This window comes from Dermacentor variabilis, chromosome 3 (genome assembly GCF_050947875.1).
Source record: "Dermacentor variabilis isolate Ectoservices chromosome 3, ASM5094787v1, whole genome shotgun sequence".
In the NCBI taxonomy this organism is placed as follows: Eukaryota; Metazoa; Arthropoda; class Arachnida; order Ixodida; family Ixodidae; genus Dermacentor; species Dermacentor variabilis.
Window position 1 is genome coordinate 74866905 of NC_134570.1, and position 12877 is coordinate 74879781.

At 47.0% G+C, this 12877-nt stretch overlaps 1 protein-coding gene across 1 annotated transcript in view; it reads left to right on the forward strand.

Moving 5' to 3' along the window:
• The window catches only part of LOC142575879 (uncharacterized), a 209490-nt gene that overhangs the window by 153077 nt on the left and 43536 nt on the right, over positions 1-12877 (forward strand). The window contains exon 3 of the mRNA XM_075685631.1: positions 12494-12723. Within this exon, the coding sequence (XP_075541746.1) occupies positions 12494-12723 (230 nt within the window). The remainder of the gene's footprint in view (positions 1-12493; positions 12724-12877) is intronic.

Below are 12877 nucleotides of genomic sequence, written 5' to 3' on the forward strand. Positions count from 1 at the left end.
GCGCGTACGGCGTCAGGCGCGGAGGCTGTTTCGCGTGTCGGCGCGCGGCGGCGTGGAGACCTACAACCGCTAGAATTTTTGCGCCCGCGCCGGAAGCTGCCGCTCGCGTCAGTAGCATGACACACCTCACATGACCACGGCAAGCCAACGTCACTTCCGGAACGACTCTTCGCGCGACGTTCAGGCAAGCTTGCGGGAAACATGGCGGCGGTCCCGGCTGCCCGCTTCGAATTGAATTTGGCGTTGCTTTTGTAAAATGCACTTCGTTCGTAGCAAATGACTGTGTAAACGGCTTTCGCTTAGTCTCAGGCCGCTTCGACGACAGAGTATTATGGATAACCTCGTGGTGTTTTCGAGATCGCTTCTCGTTTCGAACGAGTCGAAGCCTAACGAAAGAAACGTTCGAGATGTCAACGCCACCTGTCGCTAATGGCGCGAAATAGCCGCAACAACGGCATATGGCCTCTGAGATTCGAAGATATCGCTGGTCAACTAAAATTGTAGAAAACGTGCGCTGCTTAGCGTACGCTATATTATAGCGTATAGCGTACGCTGTAGTTGCTGACGCTAAACTAAAACTGTCTAATATGTAACACATTGCTTAACGAGGCCGTTAAGCGAAGGCTAGACTGCCTTGAACATGGCAAGCTAGCAACACTGCGCCGCCGCGACGAGACGCGCGGCTACGCGCGGCAACTCGTGCATCGTTTGGGTGCGCGCCCTCTTCCTCCGTCGGGCGCCACGCGACGTCGAGTCAGCGCGGCGTGTGCGGACGCATTGGAACGCGTACGTCTGGTTGAGCCTTTAGTTGCAGCATTGATGCGCAAGGTGCAAATAATAGCAATAAAGACGCGGTTTAATCAAATAGAAATTAATAATAGCACTATTCGCATATACTACCACTTAGCTTGGCTTGGCTGGACCAAGCCTGCAGCGAGCCGCTCATAATACAAGTGGGGCCCAGGAATTGGGGCCCCAACGATCGTGTCATATTTCTTTTTTTTTTTCAATAAACTTTTTACTCACTCACTCAATTGGCTTGGCTGAGGAAAAAAGAAAGATTTGGCTTGTATAAGGATAAGGAAGTTGCACAGGAAACCACGAAAGCACGTAGCTATTATTATGGACATAATTCAACACGTCAGGAAACATCAGCCGCAAGAACATGGGCGTGATAAACAAACCATTAATTTCTTATAGCTAGAACCGCACTTCCCTGCTTTCTGCCAATGCCGGCGTATAACTGCCACCGTGCTCACCTACCACTTTTTTGAGCATATTTCCACACTACGACTACTCCTTGCTGCAGATCGATAAATGCTGATAAAAAACGTTCTATGGTGCTTTCCGCGTTACCATTCAACGATTGGACTGGCTTTCTGCAGCGAAATGAAAAGAAAGAAAAGAAAAAGAAAAGAAATATATTTACCATTAACCTTGGTCGTCCCTTTAAAGAAGTCGAATATCTTGCTGAGTTATTTTTTGTTGTGCTTTAGCGATGGGGGCCACTTTCACATGCCTCACTTTTTTTCTTTTGTCGTAATTGAATCAGATGGTTTAGGATACGCGAGTGAGTACGCCTTCGTTTATTGCTTTTGCGAGAATAAGGTATGCGAAACGGAAGTTGCATTTGCCGCACATACGACCTAGTACTGAGAGCATCTTGAGATAAGACAACGTTTTGGTCATTTGTACCGGGAAGGTCACGTGTTTCGAATTATTGAATTATGGGGTTTTACGTGCCAAAACCACGTTCTGATTATGAGGCACGCCGTAGTGGAGGACTCCGGAAATTTCTACCACCTGGGGTTTTTTAACGTGCATCTAAATCTAAGCACACGGGTGTTTTCGCATTTCGCCCCCATCGAGATGCGGCCGCCGTGGCCGGGATTCGATCCCGCGACCTCGTGCTCAGCAGCCCAACACCATAGCCACTGAGCAACCACGGCGGGTTTCGAGTTATGGTATACTCTTATTATTACTTCAGCTGCTGCGTCTGAAAATAAAGTGCATGAGAACCAATAAGCACTCTTGCGAGGCCACTGGCGGGACCGACTATTGTTGATTTGACGACGTTACTGTTTATTTGTTGACGGAAATCATCTTTGCTTTCATTACACTTGTAATGCTGCACCACGTGTATTCGTTCTATTCAGCGGACTGATGACGAATCAAAAAGAGCCATAAATCATAGGGGGTATTTGGCCATCTCCATGTTTCTCAACCACGTTATCTACGAGCTTAGCATGATAAACACGATGAAGCGCCTTTGGGAAGTCTAGGAGCATATTGTAGCACCAGGAGGAATGTTATGTCACCTTGTGATTGGTCTTTAATGGCGTGGTTCTCATGTATGGCAGTCAATAAATCGCTTCAAAAATTGTGTTGGCGACACACACACACACACACACACACACACACACTGACGGGATAACAGGGATAACAGGGGGAACGTAAAATAGAAGATTAGTAAAAGCGATGAGAGGTTTGCTGGCAGAAAAGTAGGGAGACCACAAACAACGCAGACGCACAAAAAAAGTTCCCAATAGACGCCCATAGCATTCATCCATCCGCCATGCGCAGATAAAATTTGTGTCTTCTTTATCGCCGTTGTGCGACCTTTCATTAGCAGTCGGCGTCTGCGAAGTTCTCCGCCTTCCTTCTAGTGTTCGTGTTTGCACGCTTGCCTTTTGAAGAAGAAGAAAACAGACAGGACCGTGGGCCGTAGTCTCTTTGCACTGTCTTGGTTGACTACTGATTACGCTACATAGTGGTCAGCCGCGAACATTCGTTAATTAATGTATTTATTAAAATTGTTACGAACTCCTCCTTCGTCCTGTCTGGCGAGTGTAGTGAACGAGAAACCACGATTATCTGTGCCGCTGTGCATAGCTTCCGCAAGAAGTAATATATTTTTGGTTCGATTAGATAAAAGGAATTGCTACAGTGCTGGTAGAATGCCGCCTGCTCTCGTCATTAAAGAAAAAAAAGGAAGTCGTTCGGAAAAAGTTATTAAATAACCATTATCCCAAAACTTGGAGCGATTTCAAATTTTTAACAGCTCGTCTGAACGCATAATTTTCCGTGCAGGATACGAATATATTGTAAGCATTCTGATTTCCAGTCAAAGTCTAAAAACAAACCTGGGTAACTCAGTTTTCGTCGCAGTATAAAAATCACTTCCGCGATTAACTAATACTGAATCGTTGTCTTTAGCTTGGAATAAATAAGCACGTTATTAGAAAAGAAAGAAGAAGTGCGAAGAGACTAGAACTGCGATATTTTACAGCGAAGCTGTCAAAAGCCCCAGTATCGTGTCCGCGTGTAGAAAAAAACTATCATCATCATCAATGGCCCCCCCAAGGGAAGGGAAGCGTAGCAGGGGGCGGCAGAAAGTTAGGTGGGCGGATGAGATTAAGAAGTTTGCAGGCATGGCACGGCCACAATTAGTACATGACCGGGGTCGTTGGAGAAGTATGGGAGAGGCCTTTGCCCTGCAGTGGGCGTAACCAGGCTGATGATGATGATGATCATCATCATCATCATCATCATCATCCTGGTTACGCCCACTGCAGGGCGTAACCTGGCTGATGATGATCCATTGATGATGGATCATCATCAGCCATCAGCCATCAGCCAATGGCTCCAGCCATCATCAATGGCTCCAGCCATTGATGATGATCATCATCATCATCAATGGCTCCAGCGTCGTCGTCTTCTTTCACAGCTGGCTTAATTGTTGGCGACCCACGGCGCTACCGTGCGAACGCGCTCGTGCCACTGCTCCCGCGTCCGTAGGGGACCTTAATTAATTAACAAATTAATCAATTACCTAATTAATTAGTTGTTCATGTGCCCAAACATTTAACAAAGAAGCGCAAAGGCGTAACCAGTAATTGAGAAAGACTTTAATGAACCGTCGGGACTTACCCAGTGATAAACACCGGGCTCGCGCGTTTCAGCTTCGCTGGTTAACCATCTGTACGGAGTGCTTGGGCTGATATTTTTTTTTCTCTTGTCAATTCGTTCCAGGTTAGGAATTCTGTCGGCATATTTTAATGAAATTTATAGGTAATTTATGTGAAATTTGTAGAATTGCCTGTGGCTATGAAACATCTGCTAGCTTATCTCGAGCTTCAGGCGGTGGAATCTCTTTTATATTGAAAATATATATATTTAACAAGTCTGCAGACGAATTTTTTTGGCTACGATAGGCCAGTCAGCTGAATTTTCGTGAAATTCCATGCGCGTGAAAAATTACTAAAATATTTTACATTCATAAAAGTCATGTGGAAGTACGCACAGTTGATAATATTCGACCAATTGCTAGTTAAGTGAAATAGTTTTGTACAACAATCATACGAAATCTGTGCATGACAAGAAATTCTTGATATCAACGAAATCAACTTCAGCCCTAAGTGTTCCATCTGACATGCTCACGTTGGTCCAGAAAGCGCAATAATATTAGCATGGGGTCGCCCCCTATATCGGAAATCGCTCGCTATAATCTAGCACAGCTATACGTCATTGAAACCAGGTTAAGCAACATACGCCTCTCGCTTAAAGTTAGAAAGTACTCTATTTAAATTTTTGCTCTTAGTAATCGTGTAAACACATCGTTTTGCTACTGTGACCAGAATATAAGTGATGTGAACTCAGTCAAGCATCTGCGTGTGAATTGTGGCGAGTGCCCCAGCTGACCTAGGCAAATTAACCGCGTAAATAAACAAAGAGCGGAACGAGCAGACGACAGGCTACGTAATCAATGCTACAGTCGGCCGTGGGTGCGTAGACGCCCTATATCCATGGCCTACGAAACTGCATGCACGCCAGGCTTTCGAATTTGCATGTGTATTATATTCAGGTTCACGAGCTTTCAAATTCCGCCATCTTGTTCTACTCGAGCGGGAAGACCTGCGCCTGCGCTTTGGCTTGGCAAAATTGGTTGCCAATGATGCGCTCCATCGGGAAGGCCGTTTGCCCTCTATTATGTGCAGCTTTTGTTTACTTACTGCTTAAACATTCCTAAATAAGAAGGCCCGAAAAGATTACTAAAACCTTATTCATTTCCCAGCCTGCCGTATTTTGCCAGTTCGCTGGCCTAGTCATAGTACAAACTTGGATTGGTCCCTTGAATGCACTCGTTTGGGAGGTACCGCTTATCATGTGCGACGACACCTACAGAATGTCTACTCAAGGCGAAACATCGCTGCTACAATAGTACATTAAATGGAATATTAAAAGATCATAAAGGCTCTAGCGATAAATATTATCGTTGTGACTGATGCCTCACAGTTCGAAAAAAAAATTTGCATTGGCAATTTTTTCGCTGTTCTTAGATTGTCGCACCTTTTTAAGCTTTTCAACTGGCTCTGTATTTATTTTTACACTGATTGAAATATCGGTATTTCTGTCAATTAAGACGCTAGTTAATTTCACGCAGGTTCGCTTCACGCATAAGGGTGTTCAGTTATTAGGTCGCCGCACATTGATATCGAAAGTCATGTTCCATTTCACTTGGTATGTCATCAACACCGTCACCTGTCTCTCATGCATCGCCACACCATTGTACATGATCACTCTGTCCGGTTCTGTCCCAGCACATTAGCCCAGAACCGGTAGGTTCTGGTGAAAAGCATGGGTGTCATACCCCAGTGTAAGAACAGCGTACTGTTGCTCACCGCCGTCGTCTTCTTCGAGGTAAAGATCACGTATTTTTCCCGTATGTCGACCAGAGTCACGTTGGCCGCCTTCGTCAGCAGTCCTGTGGTGTAGACGTCGTCCACCCAAAAGAACGGCACGCTCGAAGTCGCCTCGATCAATAAAGCCAGGACAGACGCCCTCATAAGGGAGGCTGCGCCGCAGCAGTAAGGAGGATACGCGTCGTTGGCGTACTCTTCCTTTGTGACGAACCATTTCCATTTTTTTTTTTCGCGGAGAGGCTTCAGGACCGGCATGATAGCGCAGTGAACTCTCCTGGAATCACGAGTGCCGGCGGCCAAATGGCGCTTTACGTAAGACGCCAGAAGGAACACGTTGACAATGACGTCGTCGTCTAGTTTGACGACCACATCTGTCGACGGACCGAGGCAGCCGTTAGCAGTGAGCCACTTTGCAGCGCCGAGGAACTTGTAGGTCAGGTTCCGGTAGGTGTCCACGTGTTCCAGTAGCACCACGTCGCCTTCGCACGTGGCCTCCGCACGCACCTCAGCGCTCAGTTCCGCGTCGTTGGTCTGGCCGACGAAGAAGACCACGGAGGAGTTGAGGAATGCGGCGACTGCGGGGTTGCCTATGGTATTTCGCAGCAGGCGAAGCCGGTCGAAATGGTCCGGAGCGGAGTGTACGTAATAGAGGATCCGAAGGGCCGTACCGCAGGCGTTTAGCACTTTCCAGCCAGGTGTGCTCGTGGCATTCTCCGCAATCGCGCCATAAGAGGAGATCGCAACTTGTACTGGCTTAACCGAAGTTACCTGAACGGAGGTTGACCTAGAGGCATTTGGCTCGACTGGCGCGGATTCCTCAGACATCGGCTCCACAGAAGCGGGCTCATCTGTTGAAGGCTTCACGTTATTAGGAGACCCAGTGGCTACAGCTTCACGGAAATAGCCGCGGGAAGCCCCGCGAAACATCGTCGGTAGGAGCATGAGGCACACTGGGGATACGATGAGTGCACACGCGACTGTTCTATTGTATCTTGGCGCATTTCGGTCCTCTGAACTCGATCCAACTAAACATACGGGAAGCCATGCGGATTTCTCAAGCTTTTCTCGATTTTCGGCAGGGATCTTTAATCCAATTAGCTCGAGCTGATGCTGGTGGTCACACTAACAGCACCATTTGCTGTAATAAATTGAAATAATTAAATACGTTGCCTCACTTTCAGAATCACGATCTCTTCACAGGCCACACATTGTCTGGTAGCGTCTTCATCCGGAGAGGTTCTGTTTCGTGTCCTTTCAGCACGGAGTAGGGAATGGCATGAGGCACACTAAAAAGGTCAGACTGTTGCGAAGAACCCAGGCGCAAGAGCGAAAGCAACTGTATACATTCACAACAACAACACGGCAGTGTGTGGATGGCATTTAAGGCACTTCTTCTTCGCACTTCTGCGCCCCGATGAATCACTACTTTTTTTTCTCAGCGAGTTGACGATGATAATGACGTTCATGATGCTCCGCTTCTTTTCGCGCGTGCCCACTAAAAGGTACAGGCCACGAATCGCGTGGCAGAAGCTAGCTTTAAAAAATTCTTATTTGAATAATAATAATATTTGGGGTTTTACGTGCCGAAACCACTTTCTGATTATGAGGCACGCCGTAGTGGAGGACTCCGGAAATTTTGACCACCTGGGGTTCTTTAACGTGCACCTTAATCTAAGCACACGGGTGTTTTCGCATTTCGCCCCCATCGAAATGCGGCCGCCGTGGCCGGGATTCGATCCCGCGACCTCGTGCTCAGCAGCCCAACACCATAGCCACTGAGCAACCACGGCGGGTTCTTATTTGAAGAGTAGAATAAAAAAAAGAACATGCCTGAAATTTTAGAATAGTATGCAAGTCAGCAGTCAGGCGAACTGAAAGGAATTAATGAAAGATTTAATAATGAAGGAGAGAATAAAGACAACGTTCATAAACGATATGATGACGTGGTCTTCTGTCGCTGTCCTTTAAATGGGGTTCATACCCACTACGAACGATTGGCTAAGGATTGAGCGGTATTGAAACGATTATTAGTCAAGCCTGAAAAAAACAAGATTTTTTTCAGGTCAAATAAAAAAATAAATAACATAATGCTTTAAGAATTCAACAAGGAAATCGTATGGAATTGAACCAAGATTTCTCAACTGCTGCGCTGACATCCCTATGACAATGGTCCATAGAGGAGGCTCTCAATGACAGAATATTAGGAATGAAGATTCAGTGCGGCGAAACGCCACTGCTAAAGCTTTTTTTTCGTAACAACAAGTCGCTGGATAATGAAATATTGTCTACGGTTCCATTATCACATTTTGGGCATCGAGGGAGGGCGGCAGATTGCATCTTCTAGAAGACATGTTTTTGAAACAGGGTCTCTACAGCGCAGTTTAGTCTAAAAAACTTGAAATATGTGAGTATGGTAAAAATTTTCTCGCCAGTAGAATAAAAAATGTCCCTATAGACGACTTTGTTAAAGATAGCTTAAACGAGTCTAACAAAATTGCACGCCCCCTGAAGCTAGCAGCAGTCATGTAGGCTGATGCTGGAATTGCAGAGACAAAAATACCACTGAAGGCTGCTTTCGCTAGGCTATCTGCTATTTCATTCATAGCTAATCCTTTATGCCCAGAGACCCAGATCAGTCCAGTTATTCTTAAGTGAGACGTACTAGAGAATGAAACGTACGTAAAAGGCGAGAACCAAGTCACACTTGTTCTCTTACTCAGCAAGCGGGTGACAGTTACGGCAGTTATTATAAATTATACCCGGAAAGTTTACCCAATCCACGTGAGTTATATAATACAGGGTGTAAGAAGGCGTTTTTTTTTTATTTACGGAGAAACATTCATGCACACGGAAAATAAAGTTTTATCTTCACAACATATCGATAACTTTTTGGCCCAGTAGGCACAGCATCTCAAGTCAGTATAATATGAGAGAAAGGGCGACCACATGTTTCTCGATACTTTTTCAACAGGGCCGGGATATTGCCACGCCACGGTGCAGCTCGAGTGCATCGACTTGTTGTCTTTGCAGAATCGATAAAAGGCATGAATCAGATGCAGCCCCTCATTCACTTCTTTAACAAGAGAGAGGCCCTGAAACTGGCCTCTTTCTCTGGAAGCACCTACATCTGGGAACAGACGTTCTGTTTGATACTTCTGAGCATGAACCCGCTTCCGTCTACAGTGACAGACGTGACATTACAAGAGCTGCTGAGGACAGCAACAAATGCGATGATACCATAAACAGACTGCCTTGCCGCGAACAAAGTGTGCAACGTTTCTCAGTAAAGTGTGGCTCGGGTGGCTGCCGGAGAAGTTGGTTTTTGCCCTCGCTATAGCTGTGAGTTGTGTGGCCCTGCAATAGAGGTATCACTACTCAGTCAGCGGTACCGCCTGCCCGGGTGGTTTGCTTGCGAATCGCGCCCGTGTTCTCGGGGCTCCCTACATCGCTGACGTGTAAGCTCATCGTCCCAAGGCTGCTTTGCTTCCTAACTGCAGTCTTCCGTCTAACCAACCTATGACGCCGCTGACAAGAAGTCTTTGATCGTCAAAGAAAGGGCAGTTCCTTCTCCCACTTTAATAGATAAGTAGACTCTTGAGCTAGAAAGTCGGCCACAAGAAGAACACACGCATAGATGGGCAGTCCTGTCTGTGCGCGCATTGCTTTTGTGATCGACTGTTTCGAGCAAGAATCAACTAATTTATTGTCATGCACCAACTGGCCTAGCAACATGTCATTTGATGATGCTCCAAATTAACATGGTGATGTTCCTAATAACAGCGTCGCAACTGCTCCCGCAAGCCAGAAGGCTTCCGCTGTTTACGCGCGTTGCATGAAAGGCTTTTGTCCACCGGTCGGCTACGTGGCACGCAGTTTAAAGAAGTAACGAACAGATGGCGTTACTCTTGTGCCTCAGTCACGCCTGCTGCTTGAGAGTAGAGAGGACATGTTCTATAGCTATAGTTGGAAGCTAAACTCCATGGCACGTGCTCGAGAGAGAGAGATAAAACTTTGTTATGTCCTTGATGGGGTTCAGGGGTGGCGGGGGTCGGGAGACTAACCCCCAATCCCCCCTTCCTCAGACGGCGGCCAGTCCTTGCTTTCTGGCGGCGTCTTCGGCCATCCGGACGGCCCAGAGCTGCTCCTCTGGGTCCAAGCTGAGCAGCAATGTCTCCCACTGCTCGGCCGTAGTTATGCGTGTGTTAGTGAGGGAGGTGTTGGTGGGTGAGGCTTTGGGGCATTGCCAGATAATATGATCGAGGTCAGCTCGCATACCGGCGTGTCACGAACAGCTGACGAAAACTATTCCTTCCGTGAAATCTCTGTTAGCGAAAAACCTACGGCGCGCCCATCTAACTAGAGCTTTGTATTACATTGCTATACGTGAGGTCACCTCTCAGCCTGACAGCGCGTAGGAAGATCTAATACTTTATGTTACGTCTCAATATGGTGACGAGCATTCCTTCAACTTTTACCTCGAGGCAGCCCCACGCATTCACCAGCGCCTATCCAGAAGTCGACGCAGCGTTGACGCCTACTGTTGACGGGTCAACAAAAGACTTCTGAACCTGACAACCTGAACTAAACGATGTAAAGGACCAACGTCGAATGTTACCGTGAGAACGGCTTCGACCTCGGACTCCCAGATTGCTAAATATGCGGGGGCGAAGGTGCAACATCGGAAGCTGAGTTCGGAGCAGTCGTGCGATATCATGGGCGGGATATTGCGACCGATTCGACGATTGTGATTGGCCACGATACACTCATCAAATTCCCTAGTCTAGTCGCCTAGGGAAGACTACAGTATACGGTATCAAAAGCGGAGACCTTTGGCGCAGGAGTGCAGATATGCTCCTGCACGCAGTGGGCTTCCGTATCTGGAGCCAATATAAATAATGCAAAATAAACCTCTTTTTCCTTCATTTCTACTGCAGGACATACTCATCAATGGGCTTAGTGGATTCCTGGCCCAAACGCCACCTCGAGCCGCAACAATTATCCGAGCGACTTTGTGTTGCTTTTTAACGTGAAGCTTTCTTAGCCTCTGACACCCATAGCACTGACACCCATTGCACTGACATCCACTGACGCTGACAGTAATGACACCCACTTATTTGGTTGTCTGTGCTTAAGCATTACGCGCAATGACACTGACAGCACTGACACCCAAATAAAGCAAATTCATCGTCACGAATAATTGTTGAGACGGGGCCTCGAGCTATAGCATACACTCCCAGAAAGCATAGACAAGATGCATATGTTCATCGAGAAGGAAGACAAGATCGGGTAACTACCAAGCCCCACTGACATTGCTTGCGCTTGTTTACGCAGGTGTTTTATGTAACAGGTAAATTAACCCTAAAAGTAATGTTGGACCGTTGTCTTTTCTCTACAATGCATCGTTATCAGCAGCAACGCCAGTTGTATCTTAATAAATTTATTTCTGGGTTAAATCGACAATTACGCAAGATTGAATAACTGATTAAGTTGGATACACACTCAAATTGATGCGGGCCAGTATGCGAGGCATGTGCATCCGTGAGCAAACGTATAGGGACCAGGCATTGCGCAATAAAACTCATGTTCTGCTCTGTCAGTTAATGGAACTTGAAATTAGCGAATGCAGTCCAAACTTGGCATTACGAGTTTTCTAGTGGACACCAGTTTCCGTTTATGCATGTTAATTACGGAGAAATTCTTTTTTTCGGTGATCATCTGGTTCGTATACTTTTGCTAACGTGTGTACAGCTAGTAGAATTTGTGAGACTAGCACCAGTTTTGTTATTCTTGGGCTGATGCAGAAGCTCGCATTATTTATTTGTATTTTCGCGTAGATTTGGTGCCGCAGTACGTGAGGCAGGCTTTATAGGAAAATTACACTTGGAACACGTATGCATTAAGGCGCACCACGCACTGATACTGTTGTGAGGATCCTGCACGAAGGAAGCGTGTAGGGTGGGAGGAAGTTATAGCTATCAATTGTCTGTATTTTTCGTGTACGACTTGTGGCACTCCTTTCAGCTTTCCTTTTATTGGAGTTTCTTGCAGGACAAAACTGAGAATCCAAGGCAGGCATCCGTTGGGCTATCATTTATTCACTCATGCAAAGAAATAAGTGTTCTATAAGAATTTCGCTTTCTCGTGCGGTCCACCACCGCATCCCAAGCTGAATAGAGAAGAGGCGGTTATATTCCGCAAACGACAGATCGGCACGTTCCCGCGCTGCACCCTGCTGCACGCCATGTATCCTGCGAGCTACACTTACAAGTGCGCCTTCTGCTCTGCGCGCCCAATGCGCTCTACCACATGGTATGAGAGTGCGGGCACAGCCCATCGACACCACACGTAACCGGACCCACCGTCGAGCAGTGGGAGGCCCAGCGGACAAACCCTAGCCCTGAAGGCCAGCATTGTCTGGTGAGGAGGGCCAAGCTATCGGCTCAGGCCCACGGCGTCCTGAATCAGGGACGCCGCCCACCTCGGGCGACTCCACCACCAGCTCATTTTTACAAATAAAATTAATTCCTCCTCCTCGTGCGGTCATGTAGTTCATGCACTATGTAATATGTCTAGGTCACGCGAACCGCTCATTGTGAGTAGCGTTTCTTACTACATACTATTGTAGAATGGTTAAAAAGAAAGCGCCTTAGCATTACGACGGACGCTGAGGTGTGCCAGAAAAGTATTTCATTTGCCTTGAGTTGGACGAGAGGGGACGCAGTTGCGGTGGACTCACTCGTAATTTTTTGAAGTTGAAGGTAAATTCTCTCATTTCTGTTTTTCTCGTGCAGAGCTGCTTATCCAGCACTCGACGGAGAGCCTGGCCCTGGAGGTTCTGCTGAACCCGGAGGTATCCACGCTGCGCCAGTGCTTCAAGAACATGATGGTCTCCGGCACAACGCACAAGCACGTCATTCACGCCGGCTACGCATTTGCCGGCTCCGGTGACTGGATACTCCAGGATGGCGTCTTCAGCGCCCGCGATGTCGAGGCGCTGTTGCACGACGCCGACGTTCAGGAGGTGCCTTCAAACTTCGTCTTCTTGAATATTTAATACGCATGTGCGTTTCGATGAAGGGTCCCGTGATGGGCTTTTCGAAGAAGCTTACGCGCGTGATCTGTACATGCTGATATGTTGAAGCAAGTGTAACCATGCAGAACATTTGGAACATATC